The sequence below is a fragment of the Lynx canadensis genome, chromosome A1, assembly GCF_007474595.2.
Source record: "Lynx canadensis isolate LIC74 chromosome A1, mLynCan4.pri.v2, whole genome shotgun sequence".
Taxonomy (NCBI): Eukaryota; Metazoa; Chordata; class Mammalia; order Carnivora; family Felidae; genus Lynx; species Lynx canadensis.
The window spans coordinates 178,615,264-178,638,097 of record NC_044303.2 but is presented as its reverse complement, the minus strand read 5'-3'; the positions used below and the strand labels follow the sequence as shown (position 1 = coordinate 178,638,097).

General features: G+C 32.9%; 1 protein-coding gene across 1 annotated transcript in view; it reads left to right on the top strand.

The window, feature by feature from the left end:
• RANBP17 (RAN binding protein 17) overlaps window positions 1–22,834 on the top strand; it is a 339,468-nt gene that overhangs the window by 35,462 nt on the left and 281,172 nt on the right. Inside the window, 4 exon segments of the mRNA XM_030327670.1 lie at window positions 475–594; window positions 2,498–2,644; window positions 3,251–3,423; window positions 5,424–5,617. Coding sequence (XP_030183530.1) covers window positions 475–594; window positions 2,498–2,644; window positions 3,251–3,423; window positions 5,424–5,617 — 634 coding nt within the window.

Below are 22,834 nucleotides of genomic sequence, written 5' to 3'. Positions count from 1 at the left end.
ATCACCAAGTAAATTTGGGATATGCTGGATTAAGTAAAGTTACACCAAGTTACACTGAAGTAAAGTTCCCCCACTTACAGGATACCACAGTACAGAATGTACAGTATTTCTTAAACATACTCTACCACAAAACCGTATTTTAATTTTGGTAGAACACCTGTTTTATTGGTTCATGAACAGAGGTGGGCATAAGAAGCAACTGGGAGCCTTTTGAGTATGTCCAAGTTGCTCTGGCATACATATATGACAATATATTAAAAGAGAACACACACAAATAGAAATTTTAGTGGTGGAGTTAAAGGGTTATGGGTAGTGATGGTGATTGATGATGGGTAGCTTTCAGGGTTCCTAGATTCTATAATGCTTTTGTATCACAAAAATTAAAAAATATTTTTTATGTAAAGACTCGTGCTCCTTACATGTGGCCATAGTTACTTTTAAAATTGAAATGAATTTTGTTGTTCCTATTTTTAGGCACTTTCATGTTTAGTTCAGTTTGCTTCTACAAGAAGGTCCTTATTTAGCAGTCCTGAACGTGCCAAGTACCTTGGTAATTTAATTAAGGGAGTAAAAAGGATACTTGAAAACCCTCAGGTATTTATGAAGTAATTTAATTAATACTTAGTATATAGAAATACAGTTTTTCTGCTGAAAGGTGTGTAATAAACTCATGATTTGATTATGATTCTGGAAGAAACATGAACTGTCATATCCATCTTCCCTTGATCTCATTTATAGTAGAAATGGACAGTTTTTAAAAATGGATGCTTTCCTGATACACTTCTGTGTTCTTCCTTTTTTTATTTTTTTCCATTTTTTTTTTTTAGGTGAATAAGAATAGAAGGTATATATCTTATTATGCTTCTGCTTTACACCATTGTACTGCATTTCTTTGCTTGCTTGTACTTCTTAAATTACTAAAGTAATTAATTCGGAGTTATATCTACCTTCTGAAGACTTAATATAAATCTGAATGTTAATATTGGAGTAAGTGGCTTTAAATTTTGAAATTATGTCTTTTTGCCCTCTTGTGGACAAATAAGAGTTTGTAGATTTAATAACCTTTCCTATACATTAACTGCAATGTTCATTTCAGAGAATTGCAAAGCCATTATTAATTAGTGATTTTGACTGCCTCGATAACATGTTTTGTTTTGCTTTTTATTTTGTCTTTGGTTTAACATATGGATTTTAAAATGTTAAATGATTTAAGGAGATTTATCTGTCTCTTAGTTACTAATAACTTTTGAGAGGACATATAGTATCTGTACATAAAGAAAATTTGCTTGCTAGCTAAGGAGCAATTGATTTTGTATGTCATTCTCAGGAGTATTTTAGTATTTTAGGTGTTATGCTATTATTTTATTTTTTCAATGATAGCGGAATTAAGAAATTTACATGTTTTGTTGATAAATGGGATTTTACTAATGTATGTCAAAATTTTTAGTTGTTTAACTCACTGTCATCAATTAGTATGTGAAAGATAATATGGTAATATCAGATAATTGTTTTAATTGGTTTTCCAGCCTCCTCATGTTCATGTTTCATTTCTGTAAAAGTTGGCTTGAGTATTATATTACTTTAGAATTACAATCATGTAGTAAAAGATCTATTAGTATGAAGTATCTTTTTGTAATTTGTCCTTAATAATTAGATACTGTTTTATATTTTCTTGGAGCTCATATGAATGAAATTTCTTAGAAACTCTTTGAGTATTAAACATATACTCTTTGAAGTCTCTGTCATGCCAGCTACAATGCAAACAAAATGTTCAAACTTTTATAAAGATAACACTGGTGTCCTATCTTCAAGGAGCTCTCACAGACAACTGGGGGGCCTCTTTCTTGGTCTTCCTTTTTAACCTTTCCTTCTCTGAGGTTACCTCTGTGTCTTATAGTACTTCTGTTAGACTTTCTGCCCTACGTTGTAATAATTGTTTTGAATGACTTTACTTAGGAACAAGGAGTTGCTTGAGGGCTCAATGCCTATAGGTACTCAATAAATATTTATTGAATTAAAAGAAATTTCTGTTGTGTATGCACAAATACCATTTAAGTTCATCAGTTGGTATTGCTCTTTTCCAGGGTTTCAAGAACCCATTCTTAATTTTCATCTTAAATATTTTTCAAGTCTTCTACTGACTTGTGTTTAAGCCACAGTACACATACACGTGCACACACACAGACATGTACGCACACATGCAAATTTTTTCTGTAATACACTGGGTTCCTAAACATGATTTAGTCATCACAGAGGAAAGCTTTTTCCAGATCCTCTACTTTGGATTCCTTATTTTAATCATTGATGCCAACATTAAATCCAACAGGAATCATTTGTTTTCTTTCATTAATGATGTACTCAGGTGACACAAAGTACCATATGTACCCATGAAAACCGGAAAACTTAATAAAATACTCTTGGAATTTTAGTGATAAGTCATTAGCTTGGTTTGTTTTTAAGTATTTTAAAAAGCCTTTCTTTTTGTCTCATAATTTAGGGTTTGTCTGATCCAGGTAATTATCATGAATTTTGCCGATTTTTGGCTCGTTTAAAGACAAATTATCAGCTGGGAGAATTAGTTATGGTGAAGGAATATCCTGAAGTTATCAGATTGATTGCTAACTTTACCATTACTAGCCTGCAGGTAAATAAAAACATATAATTGATGTTAAACAGTAGATACTTTTTAGAACAATTTCTTGGTAAGATTTGGTGGGGACTTTCAACATTTGTTAGAGTGCTTTGCTAAAAATACTTATTCCAGGGTTTTAGGTGAAAGTTCATTGTAACATTTTATAATAAACATTTAGAGGGTGAGTATCTACTAAAGAATGAGTTGAGAAGCTATAGTAAAATTTATGTGAAGAAATAAAAGACATTTTTTAAAGATTTTTTTTTAGAAAATTCTTTTTATAAGTTGGGGGGAAGCTTTAAAACCACATTTTCCACATGATATGAACTCAAAAATATTCATGGAAAGATTAGAAGGAAGCACACCAACTTTTAATAGCGATCACCCTTGGGTGGTAGAATGAGAGATTATTGGTTTCTTCTTTATGCTTTTTTGCATTTATTTACAAAATTTGCTATGTTAATGATGATTGGTTATATGATCAGAATAAAAGTTAATTTTAAAGTCTGTGTTTAGTAATTTTGTTTAGAAAATCTGTGTTTAGTAATTCTGTCTTATTAATTCTTAATTCTAAGAAGATATGTCATTTTAAATAACGTTTGCTTTATTTCTTTGTAGCATTGGGAATTTGCTCCCAACAGTGTTCATTATTTATTAACTCTGTGGCAAAGGATGGTAGCATCAGTTCCTTTTGTGAAATCAACTGAGCCCCACTTATTAGACACTTATGCACCAGAAATCACGAAGGCCTTTATCACTTCTCGCTTGGAATCTGTTGCCATAGTTGTGAGGTATTGAAAACTAAATGTTTCTGTTGTATTTTTATCTTTTGCATCTTAGAATTTAAAAAAATTTGAGGTATAATTTACCTAGTGTAAAATCACCCTTTTTAGTGAATAGGTCTATGAGTTCTGACACGTGCATATAGTTGTATAACTACCATTACAGTCAAGATAGAGACTAGTTTCATCACACCAGAAAGTTCTTCTGTGTCCCTTGTAGTCAGTCCTTTCTCCACCCTCAGACTCTGGCACTTACTTATTTGTTCTGTTTTCCTATAGTTTTTGCCTTTTTAGAATGTTGTATAGATATAATATATAGCCTTTTAGTTCAGCTTCTTTCACTTGACATAATGTATTTGGGATTCCTCCATGTTGCATCAGGAGTTCTTAAAATTTATTGCTGAATGGTATTTCATTTCCTGGATATATCAGTTTGTTTATCCATTCACTCGTTGATGGACATTTGGGTTGTTTCCATTTTTGTCAATTATGAATAAAACAGCTGTAAACATTGCTGTCCAGGTTTTTGTGTGAACATAAGTTTTTATTTCTCTTGGGTAAATGTGTAGGTGGCAGATTTCTGGGTTGCATGGTGAGTGTGTGTTTTACTTTATAAGAAACTGCCAAACTGTTTTGCAAAGTGGCATTCCCACCAGCAATGTATGAGAGACCTAATTGCCCTTTATTCTCATCGGCACTTGATATTGTCAATTTTTTTTTAAATTTTAGTCATTCTAATAGGTGTGTAGTGGTACCTCATTTGGGGTTTAATTTGCATTCTCTTAATGACCAATATTATTTACCATTTGTATATATTATTTGGTAAAGCACCTGTTAAATTTGTTGCCCTTTTTTAAAATTGGGTTGTTTATTATATTGAGATTTAAGAGGTCTATATATGAGATCACAAATCTTTTTATTGTATGTGTTTTGTAAATATTATCTTTTAATCCATAGCTTGCCTTTTCATTTCCTTCACAGTCTTTCAAAGAAGTTTTAGAGTTAAGTGAAGTTCAATTCATCTTTTATTTTTTCTTTTACAAGTTTTATAGTTTTAGAATTTACATTTACTTCTGTGATCCATTTCGAGTTAATTTTTATATGAGATAGCTTGAAGTTATTTTTTGTTTTTTTGTTTTTTTATGGGTGACCAATTATCCCAGCATCATTTGTGGAGAAGACTATCTCTTCTCCATTGTATTGCCTTTATACTGTTTTCAAAAATTAATTGACCACACGTGTGCTTTCTGGACTCTGTTCTCATTAATCTATATATTTTTCCTTCTGCCAATACCCTGTCTTGAATACAGTAGCCCTATAAGCTTTGAAATCAGGTAGTGTGAGTCTTTTACCTTGGTTTCCCTTTTTCAGTTGTTTTGGTTTTTTTACTTCCTTTGCTTTCCCATGTAAACTTATCTTGTATCTATAAAAAATCTTGCTGAGATTTTGATTAGGATTGCTTTAAATTTGTAGATTAACCTGGGGGAAGAATTGATACCTCGGCAGTATCAGGTCTTTCAGTCAATAATCATGTTTATCTTTTAATTTATTTAGCTCTTTTGTGATTTCTTTGCTTAGTGTTGTGTTGTATTAAGCCTTCAGATTTTATATATGTTTAATTAGGTTTAATGAATTAGATTTTTTTCTGATTTCTTTGGAACATGCAGTTTTTTAAATGTCAAGTTCCAATTGTTCATTGCTAGTAATTAGTAATGTGGTTGAGTTTTGTATATTGACCCTGTTATGCTAGGACCTTGGTAAACTCATCTGTAAGTAATTGTAGCTTTTTTTATGGTTTCTTTGGGATTTTTCATGTGTACAATCATGTCGTCTTCGAACATAGGTATTTTATCTCTTACTTTCCAATCCATTTGTCTTCTTTTTCTTTATCCATGATGGAATTTTTGTTTAACATAAAGTTTATTTGTAGTGAATAGAAGCTTATCACATTTAAAAAATGTATATCATATCCTAATGTTGGCTGTGAACCTGTTCTTATATATTTGCAGAGATAATTTAGATGATCCACTGGATGACACTGCTACTGTGTTTCAGCAGCTCGAACAGTTGTGCACTGTCAGCAGATGTGAATATGAAAAGACGTGCACTCTTCTTGTACAGTTGTTTGACCAAAATGCGCAGAATTACCAAAAGCTTCTTCATTCAGCTTCTGGGATAACTGTGGACATGGCAATTCAGGAAGGTCAGTAAACTTTGTATGACTATATATGGTATTATGTTGAATTTTAAGTAGCTTCATGAATCACTTTAATACTTTTACTGCAAATTATTTTTATGTATTCCCCCCAATTCCTCGTCCTCTAATAAGCCATTAATTTTGTTAGCCTTCTGGGTATTTTGGTTGCCTGGTGGTTAATTTTCAGTTCTCATTTATAAGATACATGGGAAGTATTTCTCTGGAATCGGTATCAAGGAAAGCTGATAATGGTATTTGAGTAGAGTTCATTAACTTGTAACTATCTTTTAACTAATCATGTTTTCTTCTTTGCTATAGTTGACTGCAAATTCAAAGCCCAATTTCATCCAATAAAAAATTGTATAAGACCTCATTATGGTTTTGCATTTGTGTATTATCCTTCACTATGGCTTTAGTTTACTATTACATTTGAATCCTCACTTTCCTCATTATTTTTCTTTAATGCTTTATTGAAGGAGGGTTTATTTATTTCTGAATGTCCCTTTAAATCCTTTCAGGAACATTGCAGGGAATAAAATTAAATAAATATATTTTTCACATTTTTAAAAAATGAAATGAATATGAGAATGGAACTGACTTTATCCATTTCTAAAAGAAGACACTTTAATTATGGTTCCAGAATGTTTTTCTTTTATGTTTTTTTCCTTTTATTGTTTCGGGAAGTGAGTGGTAAGGGATGATAGACTCCGTGATTTCCTATCTAAACTCTTTTCAAAACATTGTTTAAAAGATTATCTTTTAGGGGCGCCTGGGTGGCGCAGTCGGCTAAGCGTCCGACTTCAGCCAGGTCACGATCTCGCGGTCCGTGAGTTCGAGCCCCGCGTCGGGCTCTGGGCTGATGGCTCAGAGCCTGGAGCCTGTTTCCGATTCTGTGTCTCCCTCTTTGCCCCTCCCCCGTTCATGCTCTGTCTCTCTCTGTCCCAAAAATAAATAAACGTTGAAAAAAAAAAAAAAAAGATTATCTTTTACTTTTATATAATGTCTTAAAATGTCTTTTATTATCTGTTTTTGTTTTGGTGTTTGGAGTCACACATTAAAAAACTGCTGACGGGCTACATAGTGGAGTAGTTAACCTCTACTTCAAATAATCTCTCTTATTAAGATCTCATTATTTATAAATTAAATTAAGGAGCAATATTTTTGCAGCATTTTAGTCTTTTCATGGTTGATTTCTTCCTTCAGAGTTTTCAAAATTATTAAATATTAAATATGTACAAAAGGCTGTGTATACATATTGAGACATGGTGACTAGCAATAACAAACAGCATCACACAGCATAAAGAATAGGTCAGTATCAGTACCTTTGTTGTTCCCATTGTTTCTCTGTCCAAATCTATCCTTTCTTCCAGCAGAAAATACTTGGAATCTTGAATTTTGCATTTATCAATTAGTGCCTTTTGTTACTCATAGTAGTCCTGCGTGTGTGTGTGTGTGTGTGTGTGTGTGTGTGTGTGTGTGTATGGGTGTATACAGACATATATATATATATATATATATATATATATATATATATATTCTGGAAATAATTCATGGTTTTGCAAATTTCTGAACCTTATACAACTGTATACAATGAAACTGCATTCTACAACTTGCTTTATTTTTTTTCCTCAGTATTGCATTTATGAGGGTTTGTGTTGATGCTATGGCTGTAGTTCCTTGATTTGCACTGCCACTGTTCTGTTGTTTGAATATACCAAATTTATTTATGCATTTTCTTGTCAGTGGATATTTGTATTTTTTCTGCTTTTTGCTAATGGAATGAGTGCAGCTGTGTAAAGATTGTTATGTATATCCATTACATAGTTTCAGTAGAATGATGCCAAACTCGTTTACAGAGTGATTTTCTACTTTACTTCCCACCCACCCTCACATATATCTTTGCCAACACCTCATAATGTTAGACTTAAAATTTTTACCAGACTAGTTCAGGTAATATACCTCATGGGTATTTTAGTTTTTTTCTCATAATTAATGAAGTTTAGTATTGTTTTATGTTTGTTGACTGGTATTTGTGTCATTATCAATGACACATATTTATGATTTTTGTTCATTTTTCTACTCACCATTTGGATTATTAGTTTATCTTTTACTGATTGAATTCTTCTTGTGTTTTTGATGCTAACCCTTTAGTGATTTGAATTGTAAATATTGTCCCCAAGTTTGTGATCTGCCTTTACATGTCACTTTAATGTATCTATTCTCTTAGTTATTTTTCATATCAAACTTTATTTTAATTAAATCACCTAATCTTTTTAAAGAGATAATATGTCCCTGTTATCCAGAAAAAATAAATTAAAATGTGTTTCTGTTTCAGTTCTATGATCTGTCCTCTTGTTCTTCACTCTATGTAGCAATTTTTACTAGTTTTGTGTATATTTTCAAGGTTTCTGCATGCATATACAAACAACTATGAATTTATAAATCTTATCCCTCTTTATTTACTTAGGATGTGGTATACACCCTTAGTGTCCTACTCTTGCTTTTTCTTTCATTTAACAGTACTTTATAGCTATTTTCAAATTTAGAGAATGCTTATTTTTTATAGATGCATAATATTTTATTCTTACTGTATCATTATTTAATCATTCTTTCTACCATTGAAAGTCATTAGAATTATTTTTCATCTCCAGCTATTAAAATTAATGCCATATAGATTAACCATGTATATATGTCATTTTATGTGTATACAAGTATATATAGAAGATAAATTCCCAGAGTAGAATTACTATTGGCTAAAAGGGTAAATATTTACAACTTTTATAGATATTGCCAAATTACTTTTGGAAAGGACTATGTCAATTTACTTGTCCACCAGCTAGCTATCTATGGGAGTGTTTCCATATTGCCTTCACAGGATAATTTTACCAGGCTTTTGAATTCTTAGCAATTCTACAGGTGAAAAATGGTTTCTTAGTATAATTTAATATTCTCATATCAGTTAGGCATTAAGTTTATTTAAGACTATTTAGTCATGTTTTTCTGTAATGACATGTTAATTTCTTTGCTGTTTTTTGGGTGTTGGTCCTTACTTTTCTCATTGATTTTTTTTTATAAGAGCTCTTTGTATTTTAGAAAAATGAGCTCCTTGTCTGTGGTAAGAGTTGCAAATATCTTTTTCTTTTCTTTCTTTCTTTCTTTCTTTCTTTCTTTCTTTCTTTCTTTCTTTTTTTGAGTGTACAGTTTGATGAATTTAACAGTTATTCATAGCCATGTAACTATCACCACATTCAAAATAGAATTTCCTGCACTCCAAATAATTTCCTCATGCTCTTTGATCCCTTTCCCTGACTCTTGACATGGGAACCACTGGTTTCTGTAATTGTGGTTTGTCTCTTTTAAATTTTTGCATAAATGGAATCATACAGTAAGTAGTCTTTTGTGGTTGACTTTGCATAGCATAATGTTTTTGACATTCAAATATACTGTGTATATTAATATTTTGTTTCTTTTTATTGCTGCATAGTGTTCCATAGTATAGTTCTATCTATAAAACTATAGTCTATCCACTGTGTGATGGACATTTGAGTTCCACTTTCAGTTGGGAGGCTATTATGAATAATGGTGGTATGAACATTTGCAGACAAGTCTTTGTGTGTTTTTAAATTTTTATTTCTCTTGGGTAAATACCTAAGACAGATTGCTGGGTCATATGAGAAATGTATGTTTAATTATAGGATACTACTGGGGCGCCTGGGTGACTCAGTCGGTTGAGTGTCTGACTTTGGCTCAGGTCATGATCTCGCAGTTCGTGAGTTCAAGCCCCACATCGGGCTCTGTGCTGACAACTCAGAGCCTGGAACCTACTTCAGATTCTGTGTCTCCCTCTCTCTGCCCCTTCCCTGCTTATGCTATATCTGTCAAAAATGAATAAATGTTAAAAAAAAATATATAGGATACTACTATATTGTTTTACAAAGTACCATTTTCCATTCTCATTATTTTCTCTGCATCTGCATCATGATTTGATAGTGTCTTCTTAACCTTAGCCATTCTACTGGGTATCTAAAAGTGTATCATTATGGTTATAATTTGCATGTCCCTAATACTTAACAGTGGTGTGCTTTTTGGCCATTCATATATCTTCTCTTGAGCACTATTTGCTCACCTTTTTTGTCTATTTTTAAATTAGATTGTTCTTTTATATGTATTCTTATTGGAATTGTAGGACTGTTTTACATATTCTGTATATAAGTTCTTTTTCACATAAATGTTTGCAAGTATTTTTCTCTCTGTCGTTTCTCTTCAACTGTTTTTCAAAGAGCAGAAGTTTTAAATGTTGATGATCTACCTTTTCAATTGTTTCTTTCTGGCTTATGCTTCTTGTATTTACGAAATCCTGTGCAGTGCAAGTCACAGAGATGTTCTTCTGTATTTTCTTCTAGAGGTTTAATAGTTTTAGGTATTATGTTTAAATTCGTGAACTTCCTGGCATTAACTTTTGTGAATAGTGTGAGTTGGGGTAAGGCCCCATCCCCAGCCCATACAATTATATAGTTGTTCTAGCACCATTTGCTGTAACAACTATCTTTTCCCCCACTGAATTATTGTAACACCTTTGTCAAAAATCCATTGGTTATAAAAGGCTAGGGTTTATTACTGGACTCTATTCTCTACCATTGATCAGTATGTCTGTCCTTGTGTCAGTGTTATACTGTCTCGGTTACTGCAATTTTGTAAGTCTTGAAATCAGGTAATCTAACTGTCTCATTCTTCTGTCTCAAAATAGTTGTGTCTGTTCTCGATCTTTTGCCTTTCTTTATTAATTTTAGCATCAGCTTGTTAATTTCTTTAAAAAGTCTCACTAGAATTTGATTGGGATTGCCTCAATCTATGCATCAATTGGGCCATCTTCACAATATTGAGTCTTCCAGTTTGTGGACATGGTCTGTTGCTCCACTTACATAGGTGTCCCTTAATTTTCTTTGCAATGTTTGATTGCTTTCAGCACACAGGTATTAAAAATGTTTCACTAAATTTATTCCTATATATTTTTTATGTGGTTGTAAATCTTATAATCATTCTCTGCTATTCTATACAACCAGAATTGATTTTTCTCTTTGTGTCCTATGACTTTGCTAAATTTACTTATTCCGATAGCTTTTTTGTAGATTCTTTTGGATTGTTATATAAGATCATGTCATCTGCAAATAAAGACAGTTTTATATCTTGTCTTCAAGCTTTTTATTTCTTTTTCTTGCCTTATTCCACTGGTTAGGACCTCTGGTACAATGTTGAATAAAAAGGGAAGAGTGGGTAGTCTGGCCTTGTTTCTGTTTGTACATCTAAAGCATTGAGCCTTTCACCATTGAGTAGGATGTTATCTGTAGGTTTTAAAAAAGATGTTCATAATAATTTTGAGGAATTTCCCTTCTGTTCCTCTGGCTATTTATACTGAGTGGTGCATTGATTTTTTTTTTTTTAATGCTTTTTATCCACCTATTCAAATGACCCATTTTTTTTTCGCTTTTTTACTAATATAGTGAATTACATTGATTGATTTTTCTGTGTTAAGCCAGCTTTACATTCCCAAGGTAAATCCTACTTTGTTATTATATAATATAATGTTCCTTTATATAATGCTAGATTCCATTTGTAAAAAATTTCTTATTTTACATTGATGTTCATGAACGATATTTATCTGTAGTTTTCTTTTCTTGTGATGACTCTGCCTGATTTTGGTAACAGGGTAATACTAGCCTCATAAAATGAGTCAAGGAGCATTTCCTCTTCTTTCTTTATCTTCTGAAAGAGTTTGTGTACCATTAATATTATTTCTTTGTTAAAAGTGTGATAGAATTCACCAGCAAAGTCAGTGGGCCTAGAGGGTTTAGAATTACAAATTCAAATTTTTTAATTGATATAGGACTATTCAAATTTTCTAAGTGCCTAACTTAGTCATTTGTATCTTTCAAAGACTTTATCGTATTTTAAAATTTATTGTAATAAAGTTACTTTTTATATTCTGTTACTTTCTTTAACTTTATTAAAAAAAGAGAGAGAGAGAGAGAACGAACGAATGTGAGTGGGGAACTGGCAGAGGAGGAGAGAGAGAATCCCAAGCCGGCTCCATGCTATCAGGGTGGAGCCCAACATGGGCTCAGACTCATAAACCATGAGATTATGACCTGGGTGAAATCAAGAGCAGGTCACTTAACAGACTAAGCTACCCAGGCACCCCTGTTATTATTCTTTTACTGTCTGTAGGATCTGAAATGATTTTCCCTTCATTCTTTCTCTTTTAACGGAAGTATACTTAACATGCAGTGTAACTATTTTCAGGTGTACAACATAATGATTTGATATTTGTACATAATGTGACATGATCATCATAGTAAGTCTTAGTTAACATCTGTCACCATACATAGTTAAAAAATTATTTTCTTCTTGTGATGAAAACTTTTAAGATCTGCCCTCTTAGCAGCTTCCCAATATGCAGTACAGTATTAACCATAGTCAACATGTTGTACATTGCATCCCGATGACTTAGTTTATAACTGGAGTTTTTTATTTTTTGACCTTGTTTACCCATTTTACCCACCCATCTCTCATTTTTGATAATGACAGTTGTTGCCTATTTTTCTTTCTCCCTTAGATATTTATCAATTTTGTTAATCTTTTCAAAGAACCAACTTTTAGTTTCGTTGATTTTCTTTATTGTTTGTTCAGTTTTTATTTCATAAGCTGTTTTAGTTTTATTATTGTCTGTTTTATACATATGATTTTGTTTGGTCTCTCTCCACCCCCCCCACCCATTTTTAGATAAAGGTTTCACATCTTTGACTTTTAGATTTTTGTATTTTTCATTTTTTTTTAATTTTTTTTAATGTTTATTTATTTTTGAGACAGAGAGAGACACAGCATGAACAGGGGAGGGTCAGAGAGAGAGGGAGACACAGAATCTGAAACAGGCTCCGGGCTCCGAGCTGTCATCACAGAGCCCGATGCGGGGCTCGAACCCACGGACCATGAGATCATGGTGAGATCATGACCTAGGCTGAAGTCGGACGCTCAACCGACTGAGCCACCCAGGCGCCCCTAGATTTTTGTATTTTTCTAATAAAAACATTTAAAGTTATAAATGTCATTGTTAAGCATTGTTTTAGCTGCATCTCATGAATTTTGATGCTTTATTTTTGTAATCATTTAGTTAAAAATATTTTCCAATCTGTATTTCTTTATTAATGCATGGATTATTTGACAAGTGTATGCCTTTTATTTCCAAATATTTGGGGTTTTCTTAGTTGTCTTATTGTTACTGATTTCTAATTTAATTCTACCTTGGTCAAATACTATTTTCTGGGATTTCAAACCTTTTAAATTTATTGAGACTTTTTTATGACCTAGCCTATAGTGTGTCCTGGTAAACATACCATGTACCCTTGAAAATAAGATGTATTTTACCATTTGGGATATCAATTTGTAAATAGAAATTAAGTCAAGATGGTTTCTAGTGTTGTTCAGATATTCTTTGTCTTTACTGATTTTTTGTTTTGTTTTGATCTGTTTCTATTATTTACAGAGAGAGGTGGTATAATCTCCAAATATGATTGTGGAATTTGCTATACTACTTTTGTCAATTTTTGCTTCTATAGAAGTAGGACATCTATAAATATAGACATCTATAATTGTTTTGTCTTTTCTGTTAATTGATTCTTTAATCTTGAAATGTGTCTTATCAGATATTACCATAGCCAGTGCCTTCTTATGCTTTCCATTTACATGGTATATCCTTCTCCATCCATTTACTTTCAATCTGTCTGTGTCTTGATATTTAAAGTACATCTTTCAGACAGTATATCGTTCTTCCTTTTTAAAAAACCTATTCTGACCGTCCTGTCTTATAACTGGAGTGTTTAGTCCATTAACTAAATGGGGTGGAGGGGGTCTACCAACTCAACACCATGTGAACTAGTTCCTTAGAATGAGGTTTTTTATATCATACTGGTAGTCTAGTAAGGCTGCAAATCATGCGAGGTCTGACTTGAGAGTTTTTTCCTCCTCTCTACCTCATGTTAAAGTCAGGTCAGAAAAGTTTCTCTATTGTCTTTCTCTGTGAAGGGCAGGTTTTTTTCCCCTCCAGTTCCTTTTTTTTTTTTTTTTTCCACTAAGAGTGAGTTTCTTGTTGGACTCCTCACATTGGGCATACCCTAGGCTTTCCATTGGCCTTCAGGGAAAAATTCAAGTTCTCTAGTTGTTTCCATGCTTATGTCTCTAAATTTTAGCCCTCACATTTTTTGGCCTTTGAGTATTTATTTTACTTCATCAGCTCAGAAGTACATTTGGTGCCTTTGTGCAAATTAGACAAATACAGATGTAACATAGAGTGCACAGAATGGTGAGTAGTGCACAGGCTAAATTTTCATTCCTCCTTGTCTTTTTAGTTACGTATCTTTTTATAGCTGTGGTTGCCCTTTAAGCCTGTGTTGTAGTATTTTTAAAACTTTGTTTTTGTCTAATGACTCAATGCTATCCCATGTAGTATCTTTTCAGATTTGTTTTCTACATTAATTCAGATTATGTTATGTTATAATTTGGTTTGTGTTTGTCCAGCTACCAATAAAATCATATTTTTCTTTTTAGTTTATATCCCAAATAGTGTTTGCTTCTTTAGTAGTAAAGAATTAGTAGTTTTCACTTCATTGTGGTCAGCTTGATGCTCTGAAAGGCTTTTCAGCTGCAAAACAGCTCCTGGATAAACTTTTTAATGCATTGCTGGGCTTGAAATAAGTTCATGAAGTTTTTGACGTTCCTTCTCCTCCCCTGTGCTGCTCTACACTCCTCTGTCCCCCCACCTCTTCTCATTATTTCTCTCTCTCTCAAAAAAAAAAAAAAAAAAAAAAAAAACTTTAACCAGAATGGAACTAGTCAATAGCAAACAAGGGCAAAAGGCAGTATTGCTTTCAAAGGCAAATTATCAACAGCAGTGATTAAATTGGTGGCAAAGCCTTAGGCCAGTAGCAAGGTAGGTGTACTGAACTTAAGATTCTTCTATTAAGTTGGACGCTTCAAAGGGGATAAAGTGGTCCCAAATTATTGGAGCCCGTTGGCTTCCAGCAAAATAGTAAATTAAAATCTTCTCTGACAAATAGCAACCATAATTTAGGGCCTCGAGAATCCTGCAGATTAAGATCAACCAAATGAGTGTTCATAATTTAAAAAATAGTGAGCACACAAATAATGAAACAAGACATCATGAATGAGCATTGAGAGAAACAATAAATTGTATATTCGATTTGGACCTCCCAGAGGACTTAAGATATTATAATTGGATAGGAATGTAAAATAATTCTGTATGAAATGTGTAAAGAAATAAAAAAAAATAGAATCACAAATGAGCAAAAAAGAATATGAAAAATGACCAGACAGACTGAAGAAGACTCAAGTAAAATCTTTATTATTGAAGACAAATTTTTGTGACCTGAAATTTAATGAATGTATTGAACAGTAAGTTAGATCTAGCTGAGAAAAGAATTCTCAAATTGGCAGTTAGGTTTGAAGAAATTTTCAAGAAAGTGGAGAAACCAGGAAAGTGAGAAAATTAAAAGAGAAATTAAAGGATGGGATGAAAGTTCAGGATATCAAATTCAGTCCCAGAAAAACAGAATAGAGAAGATGGAACAGAGGCAATAACTGAAGATACTCTGTCTGAGAGTGTTTCTGAATGAAGACATGAATCCACCAGTATAGCAAACCCAACGTTTATCAGCCAAAACCAAAAAACAGCATTTTAGTCAGACTACATGTAGTCCCAAAGACAGAAAATCTCAAAAGCTGCTTGGAAAGTATGAAATAGACTGATAAATTCACTTCTCAACAGTAAAAATGTAAGCCAGAAGATGGTAGAATATTATTTTTTAAAAATTGTGCCAAAATAACAACAATCCTATAATTACATGTTAGCTGAAGTATCTTTTTTTTTTTTATATATGAAATTTATTGACAAATTGGTTTCCATACAACACCCAGTGCTCATCCCAAAAGGTGCCCTCCTCAATACCCATCACCCACCCTCCCCTCCCTCCCACCCCCCATCAACCCTCAGTTTGTTCTCAGTTTTTAACAGTCTCTTATGCTTTGGCTCTCTCCCACTCTAACGTCTTTTTTTTTTTTCCGTCCCCTCCCCCATGGGTTCCTGTTAAGTTTCTCAGGATCCACATAAGAGTGAAACCATATGGTATCTGTCTTTCTCTGTATGGCTTATTTCACTTAGCGTTACACTCTCCAGTTCCATCCACGTTGCTACAAAAGGCCATATTTCATTTTTTCTCATTGCCACGTAGTATTCCATTGTGTATATAAACCACAATTTCTTTATCCATTCATCAGTTGATGGACATTTAGGCTCTTTCCATAATTTGGCTATTGTTGAGAGTGCTGCTATGAACATTGGGGTACAAGTGCCCCTATGCATCAGTACTCCTGTATCCCTTGGGTAAATTCCTAGCAGTGCTATTGCTGGGTCATAGGGTAGGTCTGAAGTATCTTTCAAGAACAAGGATGAACAAAAGACATTTTCTACCAGTAGAAAACCAGAAATGTTTTCTACCAGTAAATCTTTGCTCAAGTTCTTCATTAAAAGTTTTCATCAGCAAATGAAAAAGTAACCTACCCAATGGGAGAAAATATTTGCAAACATGTATCTGATGAAAGGTTAATATCCAAAATATGTAAAGAACTAATATAACTCAGCAACAACAGGTACATCAAAAGGCATTCAACGTCACTAAACATCAGGGAAAAGCAAATCAATGAGAGACCACCTCACACCTGTTAGAATGGCTTTTATCCAAAAGACAAGAGAAAACGTGTTGACAAAGATGTGAAGAAAAGGCAACCATTGTACAGTCAGTGGGAATGTAAATTGGTGCAGCCGCTATGGAAAACGGATGGTAGTTCTCAAAAAATTAAAGATCAAGCTACGATATGATCCAGCAGTTCTACTTCTGTGTATTTACTCAAAGAAAACAAAAACACTAACTTGAAAAGATAATCTACACCCCTGTGTCTATTGCAGCTTTGTTTATGGTAGCCAGGACATGAAAGCAATCTAAATGTCCATTGATGGATGAATGGAGAAAAACTGTGGGGTGTGTGTGTGTGTGTGTGTGTGTGTGTGTGTGTGTGTGTGTGTGTATGTATAAAATGGAATATTATTCAGCCATAAAAAGGAAAGAAATCTTGTCATTTGTGACAGCAAAGATGGATCTTGAGGGCATTATGCTAAATGAAATAAGTCAGAGAAAGATTAATAACCATATGATCGCACTTATACATAGAATCTGGAAGTAAAACATAACAAAAAACTGAACTTATAGATACAGAGAACAGAGTGGTGATTGTCAGAGGAGGGAGTGGGGAGTGGGCAAAATGGGTAAAGGTGGTCAAAAGATAGAAACTTGCAGTTAAAAAATAAATGTCATGGGGATGTAATGGACAGCATGATGACTATAGTTAATAGTACTGTTAGTTAATAGTACTGTATAGTTAATAGTACTTGCAAGTTTTGGGGCCAGTAAATCTTTAAAGTCCTCACCATAAAAAAAAGTTGGTGACTGTGTGAGGTGATGGATGTTAACTAGACTTACTGTGGTAATCATTTCCTAATATATATAAGTATCAAATCATATGTTTTACACTTGTAACTGATATGTCAACTGTATCTCAGTTTTTAAAAGTTGAGCAAGTTATTTGTATATAAAGCAAGTCTTAACAAATTTCAGTCACATAGCATCAGAGTCCACATTGTTACTAACTTGCAATTAAAACTAATGGCGAAAATAATAATAAACGAACTCTATACACTTGGGTATCTTCTAAGGCACATGAGATACCATGTTACTCCCAGTAAATTGGCAAAAGTAGCAAATCATATAGGAGAATGTAGATCAAAGGGAGTTCTTATATACTTGTGGTAGGAGTATAAAGTAAATCAATCAGAAATGGAATGGAAATCAATTTGGTGTTATTTTGCTAAGTGGAACATTTGAATCCCTGCTGACTTGGCCCTTCCACTCTTAGGTATGTCCTCTAGAAAATCTCTTCTACATAAGAGGACATGTGTGAAAATATTCATAGTCTAATTGTTCCTAAGGACACAAAGTGGAAACAGCTCGAATACCCATAACCATTAAAATGAATAAACAGATCATAATGGTTACACAATAGAGTAATATGTAACAGTAAAATGGAATGAAGTACAGGTATACTTATGATGAATTTCAGAGATAGGATAGGTGGTGAAATAAAGCAATTTTCAGGAAACTGTATATAGTATGAGACACTCAATAAAGCCCCAAACAAGTGAGACTAAAAATATATTGTTTTAGGAATATATGCCTAAGTGGTAAAATGAGAAAAAAAATTCAAGAGAATAATAAGCACCAAATACAGGATCATGGTTACCTCTCGGGTGGCAGGTAAGGGGATAAGCTAGGGGAGGAGTATGAAGGTAGGTGTGACTATATTGGTAAAGCCTTGGTTCTTAAGTTGGATAGGGAGTTCACTGGTGTTTATTTTATTATACTTCATATCCATTACATATAGCTTCAGAGATAGCAAATATTCTATTACAATGTAAAAAAATTCAGATGTAAAATCAAATACCTGTTTTCCTACAAAAGGATACCAAATGAAAATATAGCTGTTCTGAGATATATGAATGGAATTAATGTCAATGTAATAATTTATTGATATTAAATAGGGGTATCTAGTGAATGAAGTCAGACCTGATTCTTGGTTAATATAAATTCAGAGTTTTTATCATAAGATATACTATGTGTTTTTAATAATAATTCAGTGTCTAATGCTCAATACATAGAAAATTTTTAACATTTGTTTCCTTGCTGCTTTTTTTTTTTTTTTTTTTTTTTTTTTTTTTTTTTGGTAAAAAGGCAGTGGGGTGGGGCACCTGGGTGGCTCAGTCAGCTAAGCAGGGTTCCAGCCCCGCGTTGGGCTCTGCGCTGACAGCTCAGAGCCTGGAGCCTGCTTCAGATTCTCCGTCTCCTCTCTCTGCCCCTTCCCCACGGACACTCTGTCTCTCTCTGTCTCTAGAAAATAAATAAATGGTAAAAAAAAAAAATAAAAAAAAATAAGAAAAACAAAAAGTCAGTGGGAAGGAATCTACTTTCAAAGATATCTCTGGTCTACTTAAAAATAATTGTTTTGTATTACAAAAAAAATGCCTAATGTGGCTCTAGTTTATACTGTTGTATGTAGCGGTATTCAATTTCTTTTGTGCAGACTAAACACTTCAGTTAGTGTTGAACAAAGAAAATTATATGCTCTCGTTATGTGTGCTTTAATTTAGATGCTTAATGGCTTTTAATGTTACAAAATAAGTTTATTATTATATTATGATCTCATTTGTATTATATTGTCTTGCTCTTCCATATTTGTGGTGATATGGTCATGGTTTACAAAAACAATAATCCCTAAGAAATAGGTCATTAACAGTAGTTAACGATTACTTGTGATCTATGGTAATGACTGATTTCTTTGGGATTATTGCAGTTATAAACCATAATTACAGATTATTACAGCAATAATTATTTTGTTAAAGGAAAAAATGTTCTTTGCTTGAACAGCTGCTAAAACAAGTGCCCTGAACATTTCAGAATAAATAGAAAAATGGAAAATTATAATGGAAATTTAGTCTCATTATAAAGATGATATTCAAAACAAATGTGTAGATATGAAACTTGTTTATTGGATATTTAAATTTCTAAATGTAATTTCGATTTACGGATTTACATGGTTCTTTAAACTTTGTGGACAGAATTCTGTAACCAAAGTACCATTTATTATTTTGAATACTGTCAGTCTAAAATTGTTGAGGTTTAGGGAAAGGATGTGTATGAGAAATACTACTTCTCAGTCAGTTAAATATGAAAATTATGTTTGATAGCTTAAAAATAATGCCTTTATATTCCGTTGTTGATTTCTAACACTAATCCTAATTTATTCAGGCAGTGGTTAAGTTTCTAAGGTTAAGAAATGCCTGCTTTGTTGTTTGTTGTATATAATAGAAGTCACTGTTTCCAAAAACAAGGAGAGTGAATAAACATTTTATTTTTCCTCTGAATAAACAAACCTCCATTCAGAATTTACCATAATTTCAGAAAAAAAAATACTCACAATTGATCTCATGCTATTTCTGCATAGCATGTTTTGATATACAAGCCTTAATTTCAAAGTCACAGAATAAAAGGAATTAAAAAATAAAAAACTTAAATTTGAGAAATTCATGTCCTGTATTTAGTATCTTTTATTTTTCTATTATTGGACAGTGATACTCATCAGCTGCACTGAAGAAATCATTTTTCCCCGTTATCTGTCTCTCACTAGGTTCAATCCTTTGGGCATGGATTCTCTTCCTTTTCAGCCTACCCCAGACACACACCTATTTAGTTATATCCCTATAGCAGAACGTGCCACATAGGAAAGTACATGAATGTGTTTTACTTGGAATATATATATTTTTTTACTTTACAGTTTTTTTGTGTTTGTTTTACAAATGGCATTAAGAAAGTATATATGGCTAATGGTAACTAGCTTTAATTGCAATAAGCCTCTTTGGCAGAGAGGAAAAGCTCTTAAAAATTGTGTGACTTAATTTTCTTGAGCAGCTTCTAAAGTAAAACTCAGAAGAACATATAAATGTAGCATTGGTATGTTTTGGTTTTTGTAGGTTTGATACAGAAGAACTAAAAAGGGGATGGCTATTTTTATAAACATAATAATAGTAATAACAGCCAGTAGGTACTGAGCGTTTATAGTGAATATTATTATGACCACTTTTTATGAAAAATATTATTTAGTGTTTGTCACAAGCCTGAGAGCCAGGTGTAAGTATCACCCTCATGTTTATAGATGAGGGCATTAAATCCAAGTGAAATTAAGTAACTACCTTATTGATAGTAGAGGCAGGATTTTAACTCAGCCTGTGCTCTTGGTAGCTAAAATGTACTGCCTTCATTTTTTAATGTTGATATTTCAACAGAGAGATATAAAAATTACATGCATGAGGAATTCTTTGACTATTTTCAAGTAGGCTTGTTTTTATCAAGAGCTAATAAGCAGATGTTTCTGAGTTTACTTTAGTGATAAACCTCCAAAATAAGTTTGCTTATTTTAAGTTTAATTATTAAACATACTTATTTCATGTGTCACATATACTTGGTTTTATTGCGGGCAGTTTGGGAATCAAAGGAAGTATGAAAGACCCTAGACATGATCCCAAAAGCAGATGCAGTCTCATCTGTGATTAAAATTTGGAGACAGAAAAAATTCAGGATTAGGAATTAAAATGTGTTAAATAAAAACTCGAGAGATTCTTGGCTCGTAAGATATTATTGGATCATTGTGGTCCAGCTAATTGTCAACGGTGGTGTTTGAGTATTCCCTTTCATCGATCTTGAGAGGAAGTAGTATCTCCTAATGGTATGAGAATGAACTCTTGGAACTCCATTGTCTGTATGGGAATCATAGCTCCGCTGTACTTAATAGGAATATTTGTGACATTAAATGGATATAAATATAGGTAATAGATAATGTTTAAAATATTGCCTAGTGCATGGAAAATACCATGTAAATGTTTGCTATTATTTTTAGTAATAGTCAAGCTTGCTTTAAGAAAAACCAGTATCTAGGGACGCCTGGGTGGCTCAGTCGGTTGAGCCTCCGACTTTGGCTCAGGTCATGATCTTGTGGTTTGTGGGTTTGAGCCCCGCATTGGGCTCTGCGCTGACAGCTTAGAACCTGGAGCCTGCTTCAGATTGTGTCTCCCTCTCTCTGCCCCACCCCCACTCATACTCTCTTTCTCTCTCTCTCAGAAAATGAATAAACATTTAAAAAAAGAAAAAAAAAAGAAAAACAAGTATCTGTGGGGTGCCTGGTTGGCTCAGTCGGTTGAGTGTCTGACTCTTGATTTCGGCTCAGATCATGATCCCAGGGTCGAAAGATTGAGTCCTGTGTCAGACTCTGCACTGAGCCCCACTCTGCCACTCTCCTGTTCGTGCTCTCTCTCTCAAATAAAAAACAAATAAATAAAAATGAATAAATAAATGAAAAACCAGTCTCTGAATATCTAAATTGATAAAGCATATAAAGAAGGTTATTATTTATACTTAAATAATATTTTTCATTTTGAAAAAATTTGCAGTAGGATATTTTTTAAATAATGACTCCCATTGGGTAGGTAAATTATTGCACTGTACTCACCAAAAATTATGCTTGCAGTGTTTCAGATTCACATCCATTACTCAAAATGCGTATGTCCCATGCACAGTTGCAGCATAATCTATTAATAATGACCTCTGTAAGATTCTGAGAAATATAGTCAAATCTCCTTATTTGGAATTTATGATCTATAACATTGCTGTTAACACTGAATTAGCAAATATTAAACTATTGTTTCTAGGGTAGATATGGGGTTAGGTTCCTGCAGCCCCTGGTCACAACATTTTCATTGGCTGATGAACATATAACCTTGTTTTATATGTGTTCCTGTTTTAAAACACCTTGTTTAATGTATATTGTTGATTCATTAACATTGTACTCATAGCCATAGCGCTCATGCCTGAATGAAGCTTATCTAACACATATATTTTCTCTATGAGGCACATAACAGACTTTTTTCACATAGGACCACCATGTGGCACTTCACTATTGTTGGGCAGTATTTTAAATAGTAAAATCACCAACAGAAAGCACAAATTTGAGTATAAAAAAATTGGGCACCAAAAAGACCATGAAAGAATACTTACTTGTTTATAGTATGAAAGATGAAACAAGAAAGCAGAGTGTTGCTTTGTTTTACCTAAGCTTGGAATGTACACATTGGGAAGCTTAGATTTTGTTGTTGTCCACTTACACATGAATGGTCACAAGTATTTTTGGAGTTACAAATAAACTTTACCAAGTTGACAAATTTTTAGATAAGAGAATCTGCAAATGAAGAAGATAGACTTCATTGCATCTTGGATTGAGTATGCTTTGAGAAGAAATTGCTTTTGTCTTATTTAAGCAATAAAAATATAATTACCATTAACATTCATTTTTAGTAAGGACTCTACATTTTAATGTTTACTAAATTGATAATAAAATGTTAACTTGTTCTTGCCTGTTTCATGCTATCTTTTCTATGTAATGATTTCTTTTTCTTTCTTTTTTTTTTTTATGTAATGATTTCTTAATTCAGTAACC